At 41.0% G+C, this 26,923-nt stretch overlaps 1 protein-coding gene across 1 annotated transcript in view; it reads left to right on the top strand.

Annotated features, from left to right (window-relative positions):
• Positions 1-26,923, top strand: part of ABCA13 (ATP binding cassette subfamily A member 13) — a 594,731-nt gene that overhangs the window by 210,826 nt on the left and 356,982 nt on the right. The window contains 3 exon segments of the mRNA XM_007524553.2: positions 217-307; positions 11,683-11,859; positions 13,504-13,810. Coding sequence (XP_007524615.1) covers positions 217-307; positions 11,683-11,859; positions 13,504-13,810 — 575 coding nt within the window.

The raw sequence follows: 26,923 nt of genomic DNA, 5'->3' as shown, positions 1-26,923 counted from the left end.
TACTCAGGATAATAGCCCAAGTTGCCTTGAATTCTACTTTTTTTTTCCAAGATAAAGTTCTAATCCAATGCTAATCCTCTGATTTGCTGTGATATGTCAGAACCTCTTTAAGTGGATTTGATTTATGTGCTTTCCCCCTGTGAGACAGAATTCAGAATAAATGAATATTATCAGAGGAAATGATTATTTTTGCTAAATGATGTGGTTTTCCTTTAGGAAGTGCTGAGGAACAAATTTATAAGAAATTATATAGAGAGCCAGCTACACATGGATGTCGATAAACTGATGGAAAAGCTTCAGAGTTATGGTGAGTGTGTGGGTGGGCCTGGGGGTGCCATCCTACCCAAGTCACCCACACTGAGCTCCTTGCCCCTTGGCCACAATATTTCTGGGTGAAATGGACAAGCCGTTCTTTGTTTACGAGTTTTTGGTTTACTGTGAAGCTTGTCTGTATCTGAAATTTTCTGATTTGTTGGCTCTTAAAGGTAAGAAGTTTAGTTAAAAAATAAAGAAAGAAACTAAACAATGAAAACAAAAAACAAGAGTTGGGGATCGGGCCATGGCATACCTGGCTGAACACACATGTTACCTTGCACAAGGACCTGGGTTCAAGCTCCCACTCTTCACCTGAAGGCTGTAAGATTTATGAGTGGTGAAGCAGAGCTGCAGGTGTCTCTCTAACTCTCTCCCTCTCTATATTACCTCCCCTCTCAATCTCTCTTTGCCCCATCCAATTAAAATAAATGAATATTAAATAAAAAGAACTTGAATACAAGAATTGTTATTCAAAGGACTTTCATGAAAGAGATAACCATTACTGAGTTAGTAGTTGAGAGCAGTTATGTTGTTAGGAGCCCTTCTCCTAGCGGGGGGTCCTTAGGGTTATTAGTCTCTCCAGCTCACAGAGCCAGGTGAAGACAGACATTCTTCTTGGTACAGGCTGTGCGGGGCCTGTGTGCCCAGGGCATGCAAATCTTGTTTTAGAGGTCTAAGCTAAAGAATTACCTTTCTTTGCTGTTGGTGGTGCCAGGGATTGAACCTGGAGCCTCTTGAATGCATGTCTTGGGTACTACCACTGTGGACGCCCCATGCCCACTTCACTTTGCTCTGTGTACCTTTTCAAACTGAATGCTTATGATATCTATGCATTTATTTTTTTCCCTTTTTTTAAAAAAAATTTTCCCTTTTGTTGCCCTTGTTGTTTATTGTTGTCATTGTTGTTATTATTTTTGTTGCTATCATTGTTGTTGGATACGACAGAGAGAAATGGATAGAGGAGAGGAAGACAGAGAGGGGGGGAGAAAGATCCCTGCAGACCTGCCTCATCACCTGCAAAGCGAACTCCCTACAGGTGGGGATCCAGGAGCTCAAACTGGATCCTGATGCTGGTCCTTGTGCTTTCTGCCATGTGCGCTTAACCCACTGCACCACTGCCCTGCTCCCTATTTTTTCCCCTTTTATTGGCAGGTGGTTAATGCATTACAGGACAGTTGTTGACACATGGGCACAACATCCCCAAGGTCTCCCCCAACTTTCCTGTTCTCCCTCCCAGAGTCCTTTGCTTTCCTGTAATACACCAAAACCAGTCCAAGTTTTACTTTATGTTTTCCCTTTCTGTCCTTGTTGCTTAAGTTCTTCCCAGGAGTGACATCTCATTTAGCATGATTCCTCTGAACTCTGTCCAACATGAGGGAAAGAAATGACTTCAGCATTCTTAACAGCTAAGTAGTATTCCACTGTGGGTATAGACCACAACTTTCTTAGCCAGTCATCTGCCTTTGGACACCTGAGTTACACCATTCATTTCTAAATCCTGTGACCAATATATCAGTGGGAAAAGTGATGTTTAGAAGGTAAGTGATGCAAAGCCTGGGGATGTTCAACCAATCCTATTCTTGTTTTCAGTAATTACTTGACATGACAAAAACAGTTTCTGCTTATTAAACAGGCAGCTGTGTGCACTGTAGTAAAAGTAGAAAATGTGTTAACTGTAAACCATTAATCCCCAATAAAGAAAAAAAAAGTAGGATATGTGAATAAGTCATAAAAAGGTTCTCATCATTTTTTTCCATTAAGATAGCTGATTCGAAAACCATGGAATACTCTTCTGGTTGGATTTATTTGGCTTATACCAGCATAGATTTCTTAATCATATGGTTCATATAACTTTGCTATTTTTTTCATAAAGAACTGAGCCTTTCTTCTCATCCTTAATATTGACTTTGCTAAGGACACAGTCCCCTGCCCCCCATGTCAGTTTTGTTTTCCATTCTCACTCTGTGGTATGACTCACTTGAAATGTATTTTAGCTGTTTCTTCCTAAATTGATTTATATTTATATTTATTTATTTTTTTATTGCCACCGGGGTTATTGCTGTGGCTTGGCACCAGTACTATAAATCTACCCCTCCTGGTGGCCATTTTTTCATTTTTTTTTCCCCATTTCTGTTTTATTTGATAGGACAGAGAGAAATTGTGAAGGAAGGGAAAGGTAGAGATAGAGAGCTGCAAAGGCCGGGTGGTGGTGCACTGGGTTAAGCACACATAGTAAGAAGTGTAAGGATCCCCATTTGAGCCCCAGGTTCCCCTTCACAAGTGGTGAAACAGGTATGCAGATATCTATCTTTCTCTCTCCTTCTCTCCCTCTCTATCTTCCCCTCCTCTCTCAATATCTCTCTGTCTCATAACAAAAATGGCTTCAGGAGCAGTGGAATTACAATGGAGACACTGAGCCCCAGCAGTAACTCTGAAGGGGGGAAAATAGGAGAGGGGGTGGTAGGGAACTGCAGACCTGCCTCACTACTTGTGAAACTTCCCCCACCACACCCTGCAGGTGGTGGGAGCAGGGGTTCCAACCCAGGTGCTCATGCATGATAACGTGTGTGCTCAACTGGATACACTATCACCTGTCCCCTAAATTGGTCATTGATCTTTAAATGATGTGCTAACGTTTGATACTTCTGGGTTCATTCACTCAGAAATTGTCAACTGATTTGCCACTAAGAAAGATGCAGCCTTAATCTTCCCGCTCCATATTCCTTTCCCACCTCATTATCCCCACTGTGGTTCCATGATTCGTTCAGCTTTGTCATCAGTTACTAGGACTAGATAAATATTGTTCTGAGCCAGATTAGACAGTAGCATGAAATTTCCATTTTTGCAACTTTTTCCTTTTCCTAAACTTAAAAAAATTATTTAGTCATTCATTCATTTGCCTCCAGGGGTATTGCTGTGGCTCAGTGCCTGAACTATGAACTCACTGCTCCTGGAGGTTGTTTTTTCCCTTTTGTTGCTGTTACTATTATTATTATTGTTGTTGTTAGATAAGACAGAGAGAAATCTAGAGAGGAGAGAAAGATAAGACACCTACAGACCTGCTTCACCATTTGTGAGTCAACCCCCCTGTAGGTGGAGAGTAGGAGCTCAAATGGGGATCCTCGTGTGGATCCTTGCTCTTTGTATTACGTGCACTTAATCCAGATGCCATTGCCTGGCTTCCCTAAAGTTCTTTTCTCAGATACAAGTGTGTCAAGGTCAAACCATTGTTCCCTTCTTAGCACTAATAGTTGTATGTTGAAATCTCTTTCTTAGCAATAGTAGACAATAATAGATGCAAATCTAAGTTTTTATCTTAACAATAGATATTAACTAGATTTTTTAACAATAGTTTTCTCAGTCACAACCTCTCAGAGGTTGTTCAAATTTAACTTTTTTTAATGCCAAGAGGAGTTGTTTCCAGAATAATTATGTATGTGGTTTTGATCTTTGAGGACACTAAATTCACCTTCTTAATCTCTCAAAGATTCACTGAAATATATGATATTATCTCTACCTTCAAGTTGAGACATTTTTCTTAACTGTTTTTCTAGTTCTCTGCTTCTGTTGTAACGTGGTCTTTATTTCCCATTTAAATTTGAATTTTAAGTAAATTTTGCATTCTCTTCTGAGTGTCTCCCTATTTTTCTCTAAAATTTGGACAGTGGTGTCCAGAAATTGTTTTGTAGGACGTGGTATTGGTGATATTTGAGTCTTCTGTGGTTCAGTCTTTGTTGTGTGTATGTGTGTTGTTGTTGTTTTTGGTTATTATGTCTTCTCTCCAAAAGCACTAAGGCATTTTTTAATATTAGACATTGTCAAATGGAGGGATATATGCTAGTTTCATGATGATGCTGTCTTCCTCCAGCTGGCATGTGGCAGTATTGCCTGTTCTAACTCGCTCAGGGATTCAGCTCACTACAGGAGTGAGACCAGATCTCACTAGGAGGTTTCCCTTCTCCTCCTCCCAGGAGTACTGATGGTGTTGGAGAAGGGTCATACTTGGAGGCTCCATGTTTTTTTTTTATTATTATTTTATTTTCCCTTTTGTTGCCCTTATTATTTTAGTTATTGTTGTTATCATTGTTAGATAGGACAGAGAGAAATAGAGAGAAGAGGGGAAGACAGAAGGGGGAAAGAAAGACAGACACCTGCAGACCTGCTTCACCGCTTGTGAAGTGACTCCCCTGTAGGTAGAGAGGAGAGCTGGAGGCTCAAACCTGGATCCTTTCACCAGTCTTTGTGCTTTGCGCCATGTGCGCTTAACCCACAGCGCTACCGCCCGACTCCCGGAGGCTCCATGTTTTAAGGCTCTTTAACCTTGAGTCCCTGATCCTGAACTTCATAGGAGCTGAGAGCTCCGCCTTTCAGAGCTTAGAAGCACCAAATGCCAGGCTTCCTGTCTCTTGACACTCAAACTTTAATCATTTGCTGCCTTGGGAGTTCTTTGAAGCCTTCATCCAGATAAAAAGAAAATCGTCCACATCTTCTAGTTGTGTTTAATAGGAAAGTCTGCCTTCTATAATGTTTAAGTATAAATTACCTTTGTAGATTTTCTCAATCTTCAAATGATTGTCCTCCCCCACGTCATTAGTCATTATTTCTTTTTTTTTCAGATGTAGTAAAACATTTTCATTTTTAATTTTTTGTTACCATTTTTGCTCGTTTGTTTGTCTTATGAAATTCTGTCCTATATAGTGGATGATTCTATTCAATGTTTGGTGAAATTAGGAGCAAAGTGCTAAAAACTGCCTGAAACTCATTGGGGTAGGTAGAGTTTATTGATTTAATTTATACCAGTGAGTCTCAGCCAAGAGAGGTTTTGTCTCCAACTTTGGCAAGTTCTGGCAAAGCTATGGTCACAGCTGGTTAGATGCTCCTGCTATCTTTCTAGCAGAGGTAGGCTGGGGAATGCTCTGGAAAATCTGCACAGCTTGTAATACCAGCCCACCTGCTGCTGATATGTAGGCAGACAAAGCCATTTAGAGCACTGGGATGGAGTTAATTATTGAACATAATTTTTTTTGGGTAGACACATAGACACTTTGAGATCTCAAGGTCCCTACTTGGCCATGGTTAATGCAGGCATATGTAGAGTTTTGGAACAGTGCTCAACTTGTTGGCTGAAATGTGGCTCAGATCACTGCATATTTACTAAGCTACTTTTTATTGGTTAAGATAGAGACAGAGAAGGTAGAGGCAGAAGGAAAGAACAAAGGAGGCCTTCAATGTGTTGGGCTCCAGGCTGTAATCTGGGTTGCACACATGGTAAACCAGCACAGTATACATGTGAAAGATTTTATTGACACACAGAATGCTGGACTCTGCTCTATTATGCTCTTCTGTATGTGAACTTCTGGATCCATATTACTCATGAAGGAGAAAAAGTAGACCTGTGTGACTTTCTCTGTCTCCTGCTCTTTGAACCTGTATATTTTCCTGACTTTATCTACATGCCATATGCAGTTGGGTGATCCAGGAGAGAGAAGAGGGCCTTGGGTCTAGCCCTTGTCCAGTGGACCTGACATTTGGTGTTCATGTCCTCTGTATGCCATTCTTCACCCATGACAGTGCCCCTTTGCTCATCAAATTGGTCAAGAGCTTGCAGAGCCCCAGGTCGTCAAACAGGCAGTGAATACTTGAGCACATACTATTTGTATCTCTTTCTATCCGCTGCGCAAGAACTGTTACCAAAGACACAGTGTACCAGGACCCACTGTGCAACAGCGTGTTAATTTTTAACACTGTGCACACACATAGGTGTATTTAATCACACTACTCTAACACTTAGATGTGCATTTTTTTCTATATGGATTAGGTGAAGTTATATGAACAATTCAGCACTTTTGTAACACACTTAAAAATAACTTTGATTCTGCCCCCTGAAAACTGGTTAAACTGCATGGAGAGTGCTGGGTGGTGGCACATCTTGTTGCACATGTTACAGTTTAAGTCTGGGTTCAAGTCCCTGGTCTCCACCTGTAGGAGAGACACCTGCATGCAGCCCTGCTTCACCACTCATGAAACTTTCTCCCTAATGTGTGTACTTAAGTGCTTAACCAGGTGCTCCACCACCTGGCTGGGTCTCAATTTCTCTCTCCCTCTCTATCTCTCTTGTCTCTTTCAATTTCTTTTTTGTTCTATAAAAAGAAAAAGAAAGAAAGAAAGAGAGAAAGAAAGAAAAAAAAAGGGCCGCCAGAAGCAGTGACACCAAGCCCCAGTGATAATCTTGATGGGTCAGTACTGTTCTCCTTGTGGGGAGGTCTCGCCTCAGATGCAGACTCCTGGCGTGCCCACCCTGTTGTGCACCAGATACAGGGATCTAGGAGAATGTCACCCGAGGCAGCAGGGGCTGAGTCTTATGGGACTCACTCTGTGTCTGTTGCTAGTGATGCGACAAGAGATGACCCGGAGACCAAGCTGATAGCAATGATCTGTTTATTGATCAGATAGGCAAGGATTTTAAGGGGTTGCAGAAGGAGGTAGCTTGTTTATACCATATATGGTTAAAGCAGAAAAGGAGCAGAGAGAGGTAAGGGGTTGGGAAAACTGTCAGATGAGTGATCTAAGGAATGAGGAAGCTAGGCTTTGATGTGCATGGTTGTAGGGGTCCTTGGTGTCAGGAGGGTGAGGTCTGGTTATAGTCTTATTCAGAAGGGCAAGAACAAAAAAGTGAGAAAAGGGGCCTCTGATAGCATCTGTGTAAGCAGTAGAACCATTTTGGGAATGAGGAAGTAAGGTTATCAATGGCTAGCCGACAGAGAGGTGTCCTGAGGGCAGAGAGAAGATGGGTCAGGTATGAATGATAACTTATGGTAGCTTTTGAATAAGCAGACCATTTGGTTTAAAGACAAGGAAGTACGCTATTGTATTAGGAATGCAGAGTCCCTGTGAGGCAGAGAGTCTGACAGGTGAAGTTGAACCTGAAGGGTATTCTCTCCCATGCTCAATCTATGGTAGAGAGGCTGACAAGAAGACCGTGTTCCTCAGGCACCCATCTTTAAATGGGAGGTTCCACCCAGCTCAACCATATCCTCACAGTTTCCCTACAGCTCAACAAAATAGTTCAGTTGGATAGTGTTCTGCCTTGCCAGTGTGTGACCCAGTCTGAACCCCCACATTGAAGGGAGCTTTGGTGCTGCGTGCTCTTTCATTTTCTCTCTGCCTCTCTACCTCTCTTCACTCTGAAAATCTAGAATGATATCCAGTTAAACAGTCTAAGACTTACTTGGCAACCTTACAGAGTATATATTCCAAATGACAAATTATCAACAGTGTAAGAGCACCCCCAACATACCCCATCCTGCAAGATTGAATGGTGCAATTCTCCATGAAATCAAATCCCCAATTTGCCCAGAGCTCCACACAATGTGCAATACATTCCTTTCTCAATCTCTTGTTTTTATGGTTGCTCTGCTTAGAGGAATTAAAAGACTAAAGCAATCATTTATTTGGAGCCTAGCTCTCTTCTTTAGCACTTGGAAATATAGTAAATAGTAGACATTCAGTAGGCATCTACAACACACCAGTTACTCCAGAAACTTTCTCTAGTTCTCAGAACAAGCCCAGAGATGACTTTGCTTACACTTTGGGTGGGGACATAGAAATCTCACCAGGTTTAGTAAATGCAATGGGAAATGTGGAAATGTAGAGCTACCACGGTCCTGCTCACCTGCACTGTGACATCCTATGGATGATGCTTCTTCTGTGTCCCCACATTGGGTTAATCCACCCTGTACCTCCCACATGCCTTATTTTATTTATTTATTTATTGCCTTTGGGGTTATCACTGGGGCTTGGTGTACTACAAATTCACTGATCCTGGCAGCCATTTTTTCCCCATTTTATTGGATAGAATAGAGAGAAATTGAGAGGAGAGGGTGAGAGAGAGAGAGAGAAGGATAGATACTTGCAGACCTGCCTCACCACTTGTAAAGTGACCCCTCTGCAGGTGGGGAACCAGGGTCTCGAACTGGGATCCTTGTGCAGGTCCTTGTACTTTGTACTATGTGCCTTTCACCAGGTGTGCTGCTAGCTGGCCCCTGTGCCTTATTTTTGAATGGCAGCGAGGACTAATTATTGTATAAAATAATATCCAAGCTCAACCCTCTACTCACACTGTTTAAAAAACAGCAGACCCCCCCCCCCGACTCCTCATCACAATGAAGGCATGCCACTCAGATACCTTCTCCTTGTCAGTGGCAGTTCATAGCCAATGACCTCTCAAGAATAAGGAATAAGAGTCCAGAAGGTCATGGAGTAAACACAATGCATGGCCTAAAAAATTGCTTTGGCTTCAACCTTCAGGCCTGATTTTATACTAAGACAAGTAAGGAACAGGCTAGTAGAATATATAATTTTTGTGGGAAAAAGAACAGTCATGTCACAACATCTTGGAAAGACTCCTTCAGAATCTCTGTCTTCTGGCACACATCCACTTCTGCCCTCCTCTCTGCCCCTATGTTAGTGTTCGTGGGTGGAAGACCCAAGAGACACTGATTTCACACTGGGGTCTCAATCCAGGGGAAGCTTTGCAGATGTGGTATTAATTATGCTTGAGGAAGGGATAGAGAAAGAAGACGCTTGAGGAAACATTAAGAATAGCTGGGAGCTACTCTCTTCCCTGATCCAGCTTTCTAGCCTTTTCTCCAGTCATGACATCATCTCCCCAGACAATAGCTTGGATCCACCTGCACAACAGAGGTCATGCTCAGGAAAAAAACTAGTGTAGTCATGGGCCCTTTGGAATATAACTAAAATAGGTCTATTAGCTATCTTCAAAACAGAGACCCCAAATCTTCATCTGAAATATTCCAGCCTTTAGGTTCATGACTAGTCAACAATTTTTTTGGCTTTTTATGGTAACTCTTTTTTCAGCCACCAGGTTCCAGATGCACTACCATGATGCCAGCTGGGCTTCCATGGATAGAAGACCCCACCAATGTATCCTGGGGCTCTGTTTACTCAGAGCCCTTCTCCACTAGGGAAAGAGAGTGGCAGGCTAGGAGTATGGATCGACCTGCCAACGCCCATGTTCAGCGCAGCAGAGAAACAATTACAGAAGCCAGACCTTCCACCTTCTGCACCCCATACATAATGAGCCTGGGTCCATACTCCTAGAGGGTTAAAGAATAAGAAAGCTATCAGGGGAGGGGATGGGATACGGAATTCTGGTAGTGGGAATTGTATGGAATTGTACCCTTCTTATCCTATGGTTTTGTGTTTCCTCTTTATAAATAAAAATAAAAATAAAAAAAAGAATGGCCGGTCCCACTCTTGCCCCGGCATCAGCCTACCCCAGGCCCATTGTCCAGCTCATGCTGTCTGCAGAGAACCCAGGATGCTGACTTTTCTTCCATCCTGATGGATGGCGGTGGAGGTTGCTAACCTGAAAGTTCACTCATGTTGCCAAACAAGGCTTTGTTGGTGGCATTGGCTGAGGCTGCAGCATGGAGAAGGTAGAGTCTGCATGTGGCTCTATTGGGCATAGGTTTCACATGCTAATTGTGTGCTATTAGGGCACATTTGTTGAGAGTACAGCATTCACTGAACACAGTGAGTGCCTGGAATTCCACAGTCTTTATCTTTTTAATTTTTAATTCATTTATATATGCAGGATAAATCTGCTGTTTCAGTGGCCATAGTTTTCCTTTTCATTACTAGAGAGAAATTGAGAAGGAAGGGCAAGATAGAGAGGAGACAGGGAGAATAAAACCTAGGACAGAGGTCACTGGAGGAACCAACTTTCTCTGGGTCAATTCTGCTCCATCATTGTTTTGGTTTGTCAAAATTAATGTGATGGTATGGGCGACTTTCACAAAATGCTTGCTGCTTGACTTTGCTTGGATACTTCTGAATTCTCGGAGAGAGGTTCTGCCCTGCTACTTTCAATTGTATTCTCATTTTGTTCTCTCCACTTCTCCTTATATAGTCTTCTTGAGAGCTACAAGCTCACCCCATGTCCTCCCTTTTCACCACTATAGTGAAGGTATGCTGAATGTAGAATTCACACTCAGCTAGTGAGCAGTAAGTGTTGCAGTAAATTGTGAAATTCTTTTATACAATAACTTAAATGGATGTTCACCTTTATTTTATTTTGTATTTTTCCTCATAAATTTTGATTTTACTTTTTGCTACCAGAGTTATCCCTGGGGCTCAGTGCAGCACACAAATCCATCACTCCTGGCAGCCATTTTTTTCCTTTCTTTTTTAAAATTTGATAAGACAGAGAGAAATTGAGAGAGTAGGGGAGATAGAGAAGGAGAGAGAAAGATAGATACCTGCAGGCCTGCTTCACCACTTGTAAAGCATCTCCCCTGAAGGTGGGGAACTGGTGCTCAAACCTGGGTCCTTATGCATACTAACAAGTGTACTTAATCAGGTATGCCACCACCTGGTCCCCTTATTTTTTATTTTTCCAGTGTTATCACTGGGTCTCTGTGACAGCATGATGACTCTGCTGTTTCCAGTGGCCATTTTTTCCTTCCTTCCTTCCTTCCTTCCTTCCTTCCTTCCTTCCTTCCTTCCTTCTTTCCTTCCTTTCTCTCTCTCTCTCTCTCCCTCTCTCTCTCTCTCTCTCTCTCTCTTTCCTTCTCTTACTTGACAGAACAGAGAAATTGAAAGGGGTGGGGGAGATAGAGAGGGAGAAAGACATCTGTAGAACTGATTCACCATTAGTAGAACTTCCCTCCTGCAGGTTCCTCAGGTCACCACCCGGCTAGCTCAGTCGGTAGAGCATGAGACTCTTAATCTCAGGGTTGTGGGTTCGTGCCCCACGTTGGGCGCCATTTGTTGTTAAAATTTTGGGAAGGCTCTTGCCGGCCGGTCTAGCTTCACTGGCGGGTAACAGAGACGCGGAGACAACGGCTGGGCAGGGAAGCTGTATTTCTTTATTCAGGAACAACGATTCATAAACTAAGACAAACTAATCACCAAACAGAACTCTGCTGTCTCTTTGCGGTGGTGCAAGCACTCTTTCTTTTACTCTCGAACTCAGGAACTCTCCAACTCTGGCACACTGGAACTCTCTCTTACTCTGTCACTCTCAAACTCTCGAACTCAGGAACTCAGGAACTCTGGCACTCTCGAACTCAGGAACCCTCTCCCGGGGTTCCTTGGGGCGGGGCCAAGCAGGCCCGCAAAATTAACAGGACTCATCCAATTCTCTTGGCGGGGGAGGGCTAGAACAAACCAATGTAAAGCATACGACAGGCTCAACCCTGGATCTTTTCACACGGTAACTTGTGTATTCAGCTCTGTGTGCCACTGCCCGGCCCAGCTTTCATTTTCATGACAGTAACCCCTGCGGTGTTTACAGTGTGCATTGGGTGAAGAGTAGAGCTGGACAGCTTTCTGTGCTTCTCACAGGAGAGATGCTGCACAAGATGCTCAACCAAACAGGGGCAGGTCGCATCCAGTTCCTGGGCCACATCCTGGTCAATCTCTCTTCCTGTGTGGTGCTGAACCGTTTCCAGGCCATGGAATCAGCTGCTGCGCTGGAGTTGAAAGCATATGAACTCATGCAGCAGAATGATTTTCTGGCCAGTAAGTATTAAATGGAAAGTCACAGACTCACAGACATAGCTACATAGGTTGCCTTTTTGCCATATTTCTTATTTCCTATGATGAAAAATCACCTAGGGATATGATACACACACACACACACACACACACACACACACACACACACACATTTCAGATTAAAAAATCAACACTAGGGGGCCAAGTGGTGGTGCATTTGGTAGAGTACACAGATCATAATGTACAAGTTCCCTTATGCGCCTGTGCGGGGAGGGGGGGAGATGAGTTTCACAGATTATGGAGCAGTTCTGCAAGTCTCTCTCTCTTTCTCCCTCTATCTTCTACTTCCTTCTTGATTTCTCTCTTTCTCTATCAAAAAGTAAAAAAGGAAGGGAGGAAGAAAGGAAGGAAGAAAGGAAGAAAGAAAATTAACACCAAAACAGAAACAGAACTGATTTGATTGCCCTCATGAAACTGTGGACTTTGTTCAAAATGTTATTTAGAAAATGACTACTTGTATTTTGACCATCCCAGCCTTCACATTGTGCTTCACATTATCTGTTTTCATGAGTTTGTGATATTGTTTTATGGTGAATTCTCACATGTTAAGTTCTACTTTTCCTGATTAAAGTTATACTCTGATTTCTTCCCTTCTACTTGTATCACAGGACCCTGATAAAGACAATAGCTAACTCAATGTTATTATTATTATTATTTTTGTTACAGAGCCTGAGACAAGCCCAGGGCTTTTCATGTGTTTAATATCATTGAACCACCTCCCTAGGCCACTTTTCATTCTGTAATTTAAATAAATAAATATATGTATGTATGTATGTATATTTATTACTGGAAAGAGACAGAGAGAAATTGAGAGAGGAGAGGAAGATAGAAACCTTCCCTCCTTAGCACAGGTGGTGCAAAACACAAGGACCGGCATAAGGATCCTGGTTCAAGCCCGTTTCCCTACCTACAGGGGAATCCCTTCACAGGTGGTGAAGCAGGTCTGCAGGTATCTACCTTTCTCTCCCCTCTCTGTTTTCCCCTCCTCGCTCCATTTCTCTCTGTCCTATCCAACAACAATGACATCAACAACAACAACAACAATGATAACAACAACAACAACAAAAAGCTTTCCTTGTGCAGGTGGGGAGCGGGAGCTCGAACCTGGGTCTTTGCTTATCATGTTATGTGTGCTTAACCAGGTACACCACTACCCGAACCCTGCCACTGTGTGGTCTTATTAAAATTAGAAAAAAAAAAAAACATCTAAGCCCTGGAGAGATCATTCATCATATGGGGTCTGTGCTCAGCCATGCATGTGACCCAGGTTTGAGCCCCAGCACCACACAGGCAGAGAGCTATGGTAGAAGCTCTGATGCTAAGATGTCTCTTCTGCTCTTCGTCTCCCTCTCTTTGTCACGTTATCTGAATGATGGAACCACCTGAAGCAGTGAAGTTATACATATGGGCCAGGAGCACTGAGCTGGAGATTAGGAGCCTGGGTTCCATCTTGCCACTACTGTTCTGTGTGACACTGCAAAGAAGCTTGGCCTTCTTGGGATGAGTGCAGAGTCTTGGGGGTGGGGAGTAGCTGGCTCAATATCCAGCCCACTGCATGCTAATAGTGAACCCCGCCCTACCCCACCTCCTTTCCTTTCCTGCTGCCAGGCATCATCTTCAGCAATACTTCCTCCAGCAAGAACCTCACATCAAAGTCTCTCCAGCTGCCACACCACATCACTTATACCATCCGGACCAGCGTCTTATACAGCATGAGGACAGACCTGGTGAAAAATCCTTTTTGGAAGTTCCATCCTCAGAGCCTCCCAGCTGATGGGTTCAAGTATAACTACATCTTTGTCCCACTTCAAGACATGATGGAGAGAGCTATCATCCAGGTGCAGACCGGGCAGGAGGTTATGGAACCATCCACACAGGCCCAGGCAATTCCATATCCCTGTCACACCAATGACTTGTGAGTAGCTTGGGGTCAGAACCATATTCCCCAACATGTCTGCTCACAGCAGGAGGGATCTGCATTTGAAAAACTGAATGGAGAAAAATCTTGGGGAAGATTTTCTAGAACCATTCTAGAGAGCACTGCAAGAAAACCCATGCCTCTTTTTGAATTGCATAAGGTGCATTTTCTTGAAATGCCTGAGCTCTCCTGTGAAAGAATACTTAGCTAATTTGATTGAGTGATACCAGGTAGCTGTAATCTTAAAGATTTCAGAAGCCTGAATGATGGGCTCAGGGGCATGGAGTATCTGAGTCGCATCCTGCTCGCTCTCTGAGGTAGGACATTAGAGAAGGCTGAAGCAAGTGCCAATACTTAACAGAGTGGAGAGGCATTTTACAGAGGCCTGGGATGGAGGCTCAGGGAAATGCAGACAGTCTTAAGAACCCTCCAGAGTTATATATTTTTTGTGTGATTGTGCTGGTGACATCTCTAGCAGGAGAGAAAAAGAAGTTTAATTAAAGGCTATAGGGCTGGCTGACAGCTTGAAGGAGAGTCCTCAGCTGGTGGCAGCTGTGCTGAGCAACATCTCTGCCACACCTGCATGGGATGACATGGTGGCAGGTGGCTTGCAGTCCCCTTACTTTGTCTGTAAATCGCATAGGATGTGGAATGAAGGCAGAGGTAACAGGTATAACTTAAGTCTGCAGGAGCCACCTGTGGGCACTTGCTTTTCTGTTTACTGCTCCAGGATTTGCATCCAGAGAGTGATGGGACAGAGCACAGCTGTTGTATGGAATCCAGGACTGAGGGCTGAGCAGTGGCTCACCTGGTTAGGCACAAATATTACCATGCACTAACTTCCCAGGTTTGAGCCCTTGGTCTCCACTTGTGTGTGTTTGGGGGGCTTCATGAGCAGTGAAGTAAGGACTGCAGGTATCTCTCTGTATCTCTCTCCATCTTTCTTTCTCCTCTTGATTTCTCTCTGTCAGAGAAAAGAAAGAAAGAAAAAAGGGAAATGATAGCCACCAGGAGCTGTAGATTTGTTCTTCAGGCACTGAGCCCCAGCAGTGGCAATGAAAATAAAACCCAAGGGCACCTCTCCAGGTGAGGGAAGATACTTGCCTTGTCCTTCCTCCTGTCTAATAGTCTGTCTCTGGCTTTAGAGCTTCTCAGCACATTTTTTTTTTATTAAGGTGCAGTTGACATAGAACATTCTATTTGCTTTAGGTGTAGGGCTTAATGTCTCTCTATTGTACAGATTGCAGAAATGATCACAACACGTATAGGTAACATCCGTCACCCCAAACACTGCCCTCCTCCATGTTTAGAACTTCTAAGACCTGCTCTCAGCAACTCAAGAATATAACACAGTATTAAAACCCCAGTTACTGGGGCCTGGTGGTGACATACCTCATCAAGTGTACCTGTTACCATGCACAAGGACCCAAGTTCAAGCCCCTAGCTTCCAGAAAGCTTCACAAAGGTACACAAGTGGTGAAACAGTGCTGCTGGTGTCTCTCTGTCTCTCCTTCTCTCTTCCCACTCTCTTCATTTCTCTCTGTCTTATCAAGTAACATAAAGTTTAAAAGTAAACTCAGGGTGGCTGGTGGTGGCATACCTGTTAAGTGCACCATGTACAAGGACCTGGGTTTGAGCCCCTGGCTCCCCACCTGCAAGGGGGAAGGTTCATGAGCAGTGAAGCAGGTCTGCAGGTGTCCATCTTCTATAACTGCTTCTCCAAATTGGACATGGGTATTGATAGGTCAATCCATACCCACAACCTATTTCTATCTTTCCCTAGTGGGGTAGGGGGAGTAGAGTCTTATAAATGAGAAACATTCATGCCTAGCAAAATGCACTTAAGTAAATGACAATGTAACATGCTTTGCCATGTACTATTTAGTTTAATGTGTTTTCCATATATTCAGCCCAGAAAACTAATGTCTTGAGAAACTCAAATTGGGATATGTCATTTGTTTTCCAACATCAATCTCATTTCATTGAGGGGATGTTGATGTACAGGATAGTTGGTGTCACACAGATACATTCCCACACTTCTAAGATAGGGGCCAATGTGTTTAACCCTCCAGCAAACCATTGTCCTGCTAGACTCTAGATACTTAGCCTCCCAATGCCCTCTTAGCATTCATTTTTGGGCTCTTTGGAGTCCCCCTGATCTTCTCTGTTAGACTCCAGTCCATAGAGGATTCACTATGTATTGTGAGATGTGCTATTTTAGGGTTACAGAGTTGTCTATAGACTATGCATTATAGGATCTACTTGTTTCCATAGTATAGTGAGAATTATGCAGCCATAAATGCAACTAATTTTAGAGCATCATACAAAATTTACTTATCTAACTGCAAACGCCAAACTTGCTGAGAGACTCTCTCTTAATTATCACTATCATTAAAACAAAGGATAATTATATGAAAGCATAGCAGGGTTAGCAAACATTCCAATCTAAGTGATCCAGATCAACCTATGTACCCCTTAAGTTCATACATTGCTTTATGACAACTGTCTTTCTTTCAGTAATAATAATAATAATGACATTACAGAGTTGTTTGAGAGTAGAGCTCTGTAAAACTTAATGTTCCTTTCAGTCCTAGGATTCATGGGTGGTTATCTTACAACAATTTTATAACTGGAACTTGGGTACTTCATGACTCTAAGGAATTTCAAATTTCAATATATTGCTTCAAAGAGTAAGACAACATAATAGGAAGGTTTTCAGCTAATGGAAAACACAGCGGTACTCTAGAATTGTTTTAGGTACACAGAGAATATTCTCAGAAAGGGCATCTCTATTCCTCTACTGCTATGAGGTGGCTTCGTTCTCGGGAGCTGGGCTGACTGTGCAGCAGAAATGAGCCGTGGGGTCAGGCCAAGAGATGGATCCTGGGCAGCATTGAAAGTGGACTTTGATTTGTCTTAGGGACAGTGAAGGGCTGACAGGGCTTCCTGCTCAAAATGTCAAATCTCTGCCTTAAGAAATTCAGCCTGACCTACAGCAAACCAGTGAGAGGGTGTTTTTCACTTTGCACATTTGTATTGTTTCTTTCTCTTGGGATGCATTGCAAGGAAACTCATCAGACACATTCTTATATGTTAACCCATTTTTTAAAAAAGATTTTATTTATTTCTGAGAAAGATAGGAGGAGAGAGGAAGAACCAGACATCACTCTGGCACATGTGCTGCCAGGGATCAAACTCGGGACCTCATGCTTGAGAGTCCAAAGCTTTATCACTGCGCTACCTCCCAGACCACTAACCTATTTTTTTAAAGCAGAATTTACATTTCTGATTACTCCCATAGCTGTTGAAAGCTTCTTCCTTGTCCTGCCCTATCTTGCTTAACCAAAAGGGAGTGGGCCATGGAAATTGGTAGATGAGACACATTATGGTGGGAAACAGAAGGAATATAGTCACCGAATATTATAAACCTTTACTTTCTTGTGCCCCAGAAGACTCGTTTCCCTGCTGGGAAGATATATATTTGTTCACACATAAAGCGATAGGTCATCTAGTTTTTCTGTGTTCTTTTGTCTGGTTCCATTTTTTATCTTTATTTTTTATTAGTGATTTAATATCAATTTACAAAATTTTAAGATAGGGGTATAATTCTGCACTGCTTCCACCACCAGAGTTCTGTGTTCCCATTCTCTCCATTGGAAACTGTAGTTGTGCTCCAAATGTCACAGATATGGGTTGACTATTATTTCTATAACTATTTCTATTTATATGTATCTGCCCATTTTTTATGGTCCTGACTTCTCTTCCTTTCTAAATCACACATACTACTTTGCATATTCTTCATTCCTTTTTTTTTTTCTTTTTCTTTTTTAGTCCCCCCCTTTTTTTTTCTCTCCGGGTCTTGATGGAATTGGAATTCAGAGCCCTCTGGTCATCTTTCCCTAACATTTCTCCCCCTCAGGGAGTATGGGCCAAAATTCTTTATGGGGCCCAGAAGATGGAAGGTCTGGCTTCTGTAATTGCTTTTCCACTGGACATGGGCATTGGACATCCATACCCCCAGCCTGTTTCTAGCTTTCCCTAGTGAGGTAGGGCTCTGGAGAGGTGAGGGTCTGATCTATGTTCTTTTGTGTCACCAGCAGCATCACAGCCCGCTTTTGGTTAAAACTGTGTCATATTTTCAAACTCTTTGTCTCATGTAGAAGGTTCTAAGAACCTTGATGGATAAATCCAGATAAGAACATGAGGCTCAGGATGTTAATACCTGTCAGTGCTCATGTCGTCTGAAGGTGTTTCACTCCCCAGTCAACTATTAATGATTCCTTATGACTTTTAGACACTGTGTCAGTGCATGTGAATACCTTGACCACTCAGGGTATCTTTTTTCACTTCTTATGAACTTTACTGAGTTATGACTCATGCAGCATACAGTCCCCCCCCCTTTAAAGGCTGCAAATGAATGGTTTGTAGTATATTCACAGAATTATGCAGCCATAATTGCAACTGATTTTAGAGCATTTTCATCATGTCCCCAAGCCCATGTCTCTTAATGCCACACCCCTTTTTCTCAGCCACCAACTCCTGGCAACTTTCCATCTTTATGGACTTAAAAGAGCAGTTTTTTTATTTTGCCTTAGCAAACTTGATAAAACATAAAGATTGCATGATATGTTATACTGTTAAATTCTGCTGATATGTACTTATTTTTACTAATTTTACTAATTATTTTTCTATTATTGTTAATAGAAAGCACTGTCAAGTCCAGGAGATAGCTCAACAAGTTAGAGTGTGGGACTTGCATATCCAGTCCCCCACCCATTCCTTTACTGGCACCACCAAAAGTCATTGTTTTCTCTCTCTCTCTCCCCCCCTGTTTCTCTCTTTCTCTCTCATCTCCCATCTCTCTTTCACAAAATATATAAATATAAAAAGATAACTTAGAAAATACTATACCATTACTCCTTTGTGGAATTTATGGATTTTTCTTTATCAACCAACATGCAACCTACCTTTATCAAGGATTTTTGAATGCCTGAACAGAGTTTGTAATTTTCTAAGAATTTGATCTCTGTTATTTTTTGTCATTACTTTTTCTTGTCACCTGGCTTAGCATTGTGGCTCAGTACTTGTACAGCAACTCCCATCATCCCTAGCTGCCATTTCCCCCATTTTAGTGGTATCTGAACCTTTTTGCGTTTTAAATACTTATAAGTCAAAATGTCTTGACCTGTCTGGCTTAAAGCTATAGTTGATTTAGATGTTTGCAGAGCTATATTTTCAGATACATTTTTAGAGATCCATGAACAATTAATCCCCTTATCAGAGTTTGATCATTTTGTAAATCTAAGATAAATATTAGCAAGAGCTAATATTTGTGCTTAGGGCTATAGTCTAGGCAGTTGGGGAACTTGAGATATTAAATCTATCCACCCCCCCCCACATGTCGTATTACTCTTGATAGGACTAAATAGTGATAGGACTAGAGTTTCACATATTCCCCACCATTGAAAGTCTGTGCCCTCCCTCTTCCCCCCTAGGTAACCACTATGGTTTTCCCAGTTTAAATATGAGTTGTGTTGTCTGGTTGTTTATTTTAAGTATGTGTGTTCACTTCTCTAAATTCCACATATGAATGAGACCATCCTGTAGCTTTCTTTTACTTCCTTGATTATTTCACTAAGCATAACATTCTCAAGTTCTATCCATTTTATCCCAAAGGATATAAAATAATCTTTTTTATTGCTGAGTAGTATTCCATTGAGCATATGTCCCATAGCTTTTTTAACCAGTCATCTGTGGAGGGACATTTTGGTTACTTCCAAAATTTTTCTATTGTAGCTAATGCAGCTGTGCATATATCCATTTGAATTAGTGAAATTATCTCTTTTGGATAAATGCCTAGGAGTGATATTGCTGGGTCATAAATTATTTCCATCTGTATTTGATTAAGGATTCTCCATGCTGTTCTCCATGATGGTTGTACCATTTTTCATTCCCACCAGCAGTGTGTTAGAATTCCTTTCTCTTTCTCCACATCCTTTCCAACATTTATCTTCTCCTGTTTTGTTGATGAAGGCCATTTTTACAGGTGTGAGGTTGCATCTCAATGTGGTTTTAATTTGCCTTTCTCTGGTGATGAGTGAATTAGAGCATTTCTGCATATGTCTGTGGGCCATACTTATCTTTTTTGGAAAACTGTCTATGCATTTCCTCTGCCAACTTTTTTACTGGGTTGTTCTTTTTCTTTTTGTTGAACTGAATGAATTCTTTATAGATGTTCGATATCAAGTGCATCCCCCCAACCCATGAACAGGGGATGTTCTTCCATTTCTTTGTGCCATACTCTATTTCTTTTAACAGTGTCTTATAGTTTTCCTTTAAAAGGTCCTTTACATCATTTGTTAGATTTATTATTAGGCATTTGATCTTCTTGGATTCAATTGTAAATGGTATTGCTTCCTTCAGTTTCATTTCTTCTGACCCATCTTTTGCATAAAGAAATGTCATGGATTTGTGGGTATTGATTTTGTAGCCTTGATGGTTTCCAGTAGTTTCTTGGCAGAGTTTCTGGGGTCTTCTAGATATACCAACATATCATCTGCAAATGAGAGTTTAACTTCAACCTTTCCAATTTGGGTTCCTTTGATACCTCTTTCTTGTCTGATTGCGATGGCAAGGACTTCTAAGCCTGAAAGTCGAATAGGATAGCTGTCCCTGCTCTTTTTTGTGAGTTTTAGCTTGGAACATCTTATTCCAACTTCTTATATTCAGTGTGCATTTGTCTTTTCTTTGAATGTGTGTTTCCTGAAGACACATAATGGATGGATGGATCCTGTTCTTTAATCCATTTAGCTACTCTGAGTCTTTTGACAGGTGAATTTAGGCCATTCACATTTAAGGTGATTATTGATATATGTGTTTTACTTATGTCCATTATGATTTTTGATTTGAGTTTATTTTAAATTGTTGAATCTTTGCCCATTTGTTTTTATCTGACCCATTGTGTGGATGAGTTTCTGTGGTGAATTCCTCACTGATTTTTCTTGTGTTTTCTGTAAATGTCTGTTCCCTGTTTTGTTTTGTGTTTACCATGTGTATAATAACCAGCATTGTGTGTCTAGAAAAGTCTTTTTTAAGTTGATCTTAATTAACAAGATAGGGCTTTGATAGGGCTTTCTTGTCTTTCAGTTTCCTCCCCTATTTGCTTGTTGTTCTTTCCTATTTTATTGTGTTCTGTTTCTAGTCTACTGCTGTTCACCTTGCTGAGAACATGTGTTCTTTGCTTCCTCCTTTCCTGTAAGACTCCATTCAGTATTTCTTGTAAGGTGGGGTTGATTTTGGTAAATTCCTTTAGTTTTTAAATATTTGGGAATACCTTTACATTTTCCCTCATACCTGAAGGATTAATTTTGTAGGATACAAAATTTGTGGCTGAAATTCCCTCTCCTTTAATGCCTTGAATATGTCATTCCACTCTCTCCTTGCCTCTAAGGTTTGTGAAAAAAAATATGATGAGAGTCTGATATTTCTCCCTTTGAATGTAACTTCTTTCCTTTCCCTAGAAACCTGCAAAATTTTCTGCTTGTCATTGAGGTTTTATAATTTTACAATAATGTGCCTTGGAGTTGGTCATTTTGGATTTGTGAACCTGGGTCATCAATCTGCCTCTAAAATAAGAATGTTCTGAGGATTGCCTAGATGAGGGAAATTTTCATCTAAAATTTCTCTGAATATTACCTCTGGACCTTTGACCCAGTCTGCTTCTTCAGGAATCCCTATAAACTTATATATTCGACCTTTTTATTCAGTCTACAATTTCACAGAGACTAGCTTCATTCTTTTTAAACCTTTCCTCTCCCTCATCTTTGAATTGAAAGAATGGGCTAATTGTGTCTTCGACGTAGGAAATTCTTTCTTCTGCATGTGTGAGTCTATTTCCTAAGCCTTCTACCTGAGTTTGAACTACACTAAAGGTGTCTTTCAGTCCTTGCAGTTCTGTTTGAAATTTTTTTCCATGCTGCTTAACTGCTTAGTGAATTCCACTTGAAGTTCTTCTTTCATGCTTTGTAGTTTCTTATCAAATTCCAAAGTAAAATGCTCTTTCAGCTCTTCCTTAAATTTGTGTAGAATTCTCATAAGCTTTCTATAGTTTGTCTCTGATAGACTCTCTGCATCTGGAATTTCTTGGATTTCATCTGATTTGTTTCTCTGTTTGTTTTGGCATATTGTTCAACTGTGTGTTCAATACTGATCCAACTACATAGCACAGATGCTTCATCTGAGGTTGGCTGAACCCTAGGATGGGGAAGGCACTGGCATTTAATGCTGATATTCTATGAAATAAAATTTCACATATATCTTGTCCTACTTACCTTATTTTGTCCATACTCAGAACTTTTTTTTCATAGTGTTATTTTTCTAGAGGTTACTTCATAGTTACAACTTTGTGTCATAATCAGTACCCTTATTTTCAATGAAGGATGACAATTTAATGTCTCCTGTTTTTACTTTTCATCTCTATCATGCTATTGGAGTTGTTATCCCTTTTTCTTTTGATATATCCTCCCTAGCATCATTTAGGTTGCCTGGATTTACTCTCTGCATTTGCCAACATTAAAGAGTGGCATTTTCTTTTGGAAAAACTTCATGAGTGGCCAGGTGGTGGTGGCCCTGGTTGAGCGTGAACATGTTGCAATGCACAAAGGACCCAGATTCAAGCCCCTGGTCCCCACCTGAAGGGAGGAGCTTCAAGAGTGGTGATGCAATGATGCAAGTGTCTCTCTCCCTCTCTATCTCCCCCTTCATCTTGATTTCTGGCTGTCTATCCAATAAATAAATAAAGATAATAAAAATTAAAAAAACCTTATTAAGTTCTAACATTCTTAAAATTGTTACCAGAATTTGTATTTGAATGACAGCTTGACAGACTAGGAAATCCTTGGCCCACTCTTTGCTTCAGCATTTTATAGAAACAACTTCATTGTCTTTCACCTTGAATGTTATTATGGACAGATCTGAGGCTGATTTCATATTTTCCTTCTTATATATGACCTGGCAACTTTGACATGTTCGAATAACCTGGAAACCCAATAAATTAACTTAAATTTAATTATTTTCCATTGCTCCTTCATGACTTTGAGCACCTCTTTTAAACATTTATCAAAACTGAAAGATAGGGTTTTCATCTTTTTATGTTGACCTCAGTATAGTTTCTAGAAGCAGACTAGGAAAAGATTGTCTTATGTAGCTAGATGCGATACTTTCTCATTCCAAGTGCTTATATTATCCATTTTTTTCCCCAATAACCACTTTCAAAAATGAAAGTTCAGGGGCTAGAAGGATAGCTCACTGGGAAGGGAATATGTGACCTCTCATGCCCTAAGCCCAGAATCTGACCCAGACACCAATGAAACTACATTGTCACCTGTGGATGCTCTGGTGCTGTGATTTCCCTCCCACTATCTCTTGGTCTCTTAACTTCTTTCTTTACAAACATGTAGGAGAAGGGCTGAAAGGTAGCTTAACCAGTATAGAACACACTTTGCCAAGTTCAAGGACTGGATTTAAGACCTTGGTTCCAAATGAACGCACCAAGCATGGAAGCCCCAGGACTGGTAGAATGGTACTATGGTAATGGTAATTTTCTTTCATTCTCCTCATCTCTCTCCTTCTCCCTCTTTATTTCTAAAATTCAAAGGGGGGAAAAACACCAAAAGTAGTGGGTGCATACACGCACAAGGTCTACACACACACACACACACACACACACACACACACACGAGGAAAGATATACAGACCACAACTCCAGATAGTACTCTGAGTCAGCATGATTTTTAAGGCAGATTAGATAGATCCTTAGATAATGTTTGTGTTATTGGAGTGTGGTATCTGTGTACTGGATCTTTTATAGGGTGAAGACTGTTACACTACTAGATAAAATAAGGTAAAATTCATGCTTATGTAGAAAAATTTGTGTCAGTTCTCAAACTCGTTGCTAGTTGTTTTTGACTTTATAGTTTATGTCAACTTCATCTCATAAGAATATGGTGCTACTCATAGAAGTGATGGCATTTGTTAGAAGTGCAAGTGGGTATAGTTTATGGTACTTTCTGTTCAGAAACTTTTTTTTCATTTTTTAATTTTTGATTAATAGTAGGTTACAAGATTGTAGGATTACAGGGTATAGTCCTACACTGTACCCACCATCAAGTTCTGTGTCCCTTCGCTCCCACCTTTTGAGAATAACCACCATTATTCTCACAAAGTCTTAGAAACAGTTTGCTTGCTTCTGATTTTTTGTTGCAGGTTCATGTATATTAGTTCTTTAAATTCTGTATATGAGTAAAACCATCTAGTAGTTGTCTATCATCTCTTTACTTATTTCGCTAAGCATAATCACCTATGTGTCCTAAAGGATACAATGTCATCTTTTTTGATTGTACAGTAGTATCTCATGGAGTATATATACCATAACTTCCTTAACCAGTCATCTGATGATGGGCATTTAGGCTGCTTCAACCCTTTGACTGTTGTGAATAATGCAGCTATGAACATAGGGGTGCATATGTCCCTTTGAATTAGTGTTTGAGTGTCCACTGGATAAATGTGTAAGAGTGGTATTGCTTGATCATAAGGTAATTTAATTTTTATTTGTTTAAAATTTTTTATTTGTTTAAACTTTCATTTTATTTGTTTAAAGACTCTCCATGCAGTCTTTCAAAAGGGCTGTAACAGTTTGCATCCCCACAGCAGAGCTCCTTTTTCCCCACAACCTTGCCAGCACCTGTCATTTCCTGATTTGTTGTTGTAAGCCCTTCTCTCCAGTGTGACATAGAACCTCAGTGTAGCTTTGATTTTCATTTCTCTAATGATAAGTGAAGTCGAGATTTTATTCATGTGTCTATGGACCATGTGTATCTCTTTTTTCATAAACTTTTACTCATATGGAACTCTATGCAATGATGATTGAAAATATCCTAGGAAATCAGAAAGCTAAATGTCTAAAATACTCAGTGATCTGTCAAAGCAGTTGTGGCATGGCAGACAAGCTCACTATATTTCAACAGTAAAATATGATTCATAAAGTTCAAAATATTGAAGATTGAAATGTGATTCCCCAAAACCATTGTATTTCACTTTAAAATGTGACTTGCCAGGTTGATGGCTAAGTACAGTTTTCTAACAAAGAAGTGAACAAAAACAGAGAGGTGATTTCTTTCTGTTTTGCTCATCAAGGTCTTGTTGGGAAACAGTTGCCGCCCTCTCTGACATGTTTTTGCCAAGCAGAGAAGGAGCAGTGAGGATTCTTATAAAGTGTAGATAGTCTTTGCAAAGGGCAAATGTCAACAGCGCTGAAGATGGTACGTGCTACCACTGTTGCTATGAAGAATCTCTTGCAACAGGAATCCATCTTGACATTTTTCTTTCCTTTTTTTCCTGATTTATCCATTTATTAGCAAGAGAGGGAGAGAAAAGCAGAGCATCACTCTGGCATTTGCAATGTGGGGGATTGAACATGTGATCACATGCTTACAAGCTCTGTACTCTACATGTAGTGCCACATCCTGGCCATCTTGACATTTGTGTTTTGAGAACCAACATCTTTGTTGGGTGCCCTTGACTCTCATCTAGACTACTAGAATTCTACACTTAGCCTCTCTCCTGAGTCACACATCGGAGGTTTTTTCCACTTATACTTTACTTGTACTGCATTCAGTGGTCTTTAAAAAACTGGGAAATGTAGTCTGGGAGGTGGTGCAGTGGTAAAGCTTTGGACTTTCAAGCATGAGTTCGATCCCTGGCAGCACATGTGCCACAGTGATGTCTGGTTCTTTCTCTGTCCTATCTTTCTCATAAATAAATACAATATTAAAAAAAAACAACAACTGGGAAATGAGGGGGTCAGGCGGTAGCACAGTGGGTTAAGCACACGTGACGTGAAGTGCAAGGACCGGCATAAGGATCCTGGTTTGAGCCCCTAGCTCCCCACCTGCAGGGGACTCACTTCACAAGCTGTGAAGCAGGTCTGCAGGTGTCTGTCTTTCTCTCCCCCCTCTGTCTTCCCCTCCTCTCTCCATTTCTCTTGGTCCTATCCAACAATGATGACATCAACAATAACACAATAATACTACAACAATAAAAAAATACAAGGACAGCAAAAGGGAAAATAAATAATTTTTAAAAACCTGGGAAATGTTATGCATGTACAAACTATTATGTTTTGCTGTCAGCTGTAAACCCTTAATCCCCCAATAAAGACAAACAAACAAACAAACAAACAAACCTAGGGGACTGGCATGGAGCACTTGATAGAGTGTGCATGCTACCTTGCACAAGGACCCATTCAAGCTGTCAATCCCCATTAGCAGCGGAGAAGTTTCATGAACAGTGAAGCAGGGCTGCATGTGTTTCTTTCTCTCCTCTTCTCTATCTCCTCCAATTCCCTCTCAATTTTCAATGTCTCTACGAGAAAAATTAAAAAAAAAAAGGTATACACTTGCTTATGTTATCTCTCTATTTCCCTCTACCCCATTCTCAAAATTCGATCTATATCCCCCTGTTCTTTAATTAAAAAACAAAAATAATTGACTTTGGGGGAAATAATAAGGAATACTTACAGTTGTCAGTTTGCACATGCTTTGCTACTATGTGTCTTACTGATTTTATAGGTGATAATCTTACTAATGGAAGCTTGATAATCACTCCAGTAAGGTGGAAGCAATTGCTGCCATGAAATGACCATGCTATGAGGACCTGTTTTGTCTAAGAAGGTTTCTGAAAGGATGAGAGAGAGGATAGGAACCTTTGAACAAATCCAGGACTCTGGGAAACTGTCCTGCGTAAGTCACAGAAATGATCAAATGAAACAGCATTCCTTAGAGGACTTCTCTTTTATTTATTTATTTATTTATTATTATTCTTTTAACAATTTTTTTATTTATTTAAAAAAGGAGACATTAACAAAAGCATAGGATAAGAGCGGTACAACTCCACACAATTCCCACCACCAGATCTCCGTATCTTATACCCTCCCCTGATAACTTTCCTTTTCTTTATCCCTCTGGGAGTATAGACCCAAGGTCATTGTGGGATGCAGAAGGTGGAAGGTCTGGCTTCTGTAATTGCTTCTCTGCTGCGCTGAACATGGGTGTT

The sequence above is a fragment of the Erinaceus europaeus genome, chromosome 14, assembly GCF_950295315.1.
Source record: "Erinaceus europaeus chromosome 14, mEriEur2.1, whole genome shotgun sequence".
NCBI lineage: Eukaryota > Metazoa > Chordata > Mammalia > Eulipotyphla > Erinaceidae > Erinaceus > Erinaceus europaeus.
The sequence above is the reverse complement of the archived record's forward strand: the minus strand, read 5'-3'. Positions and strand labels throughout refer to the sequence as shown.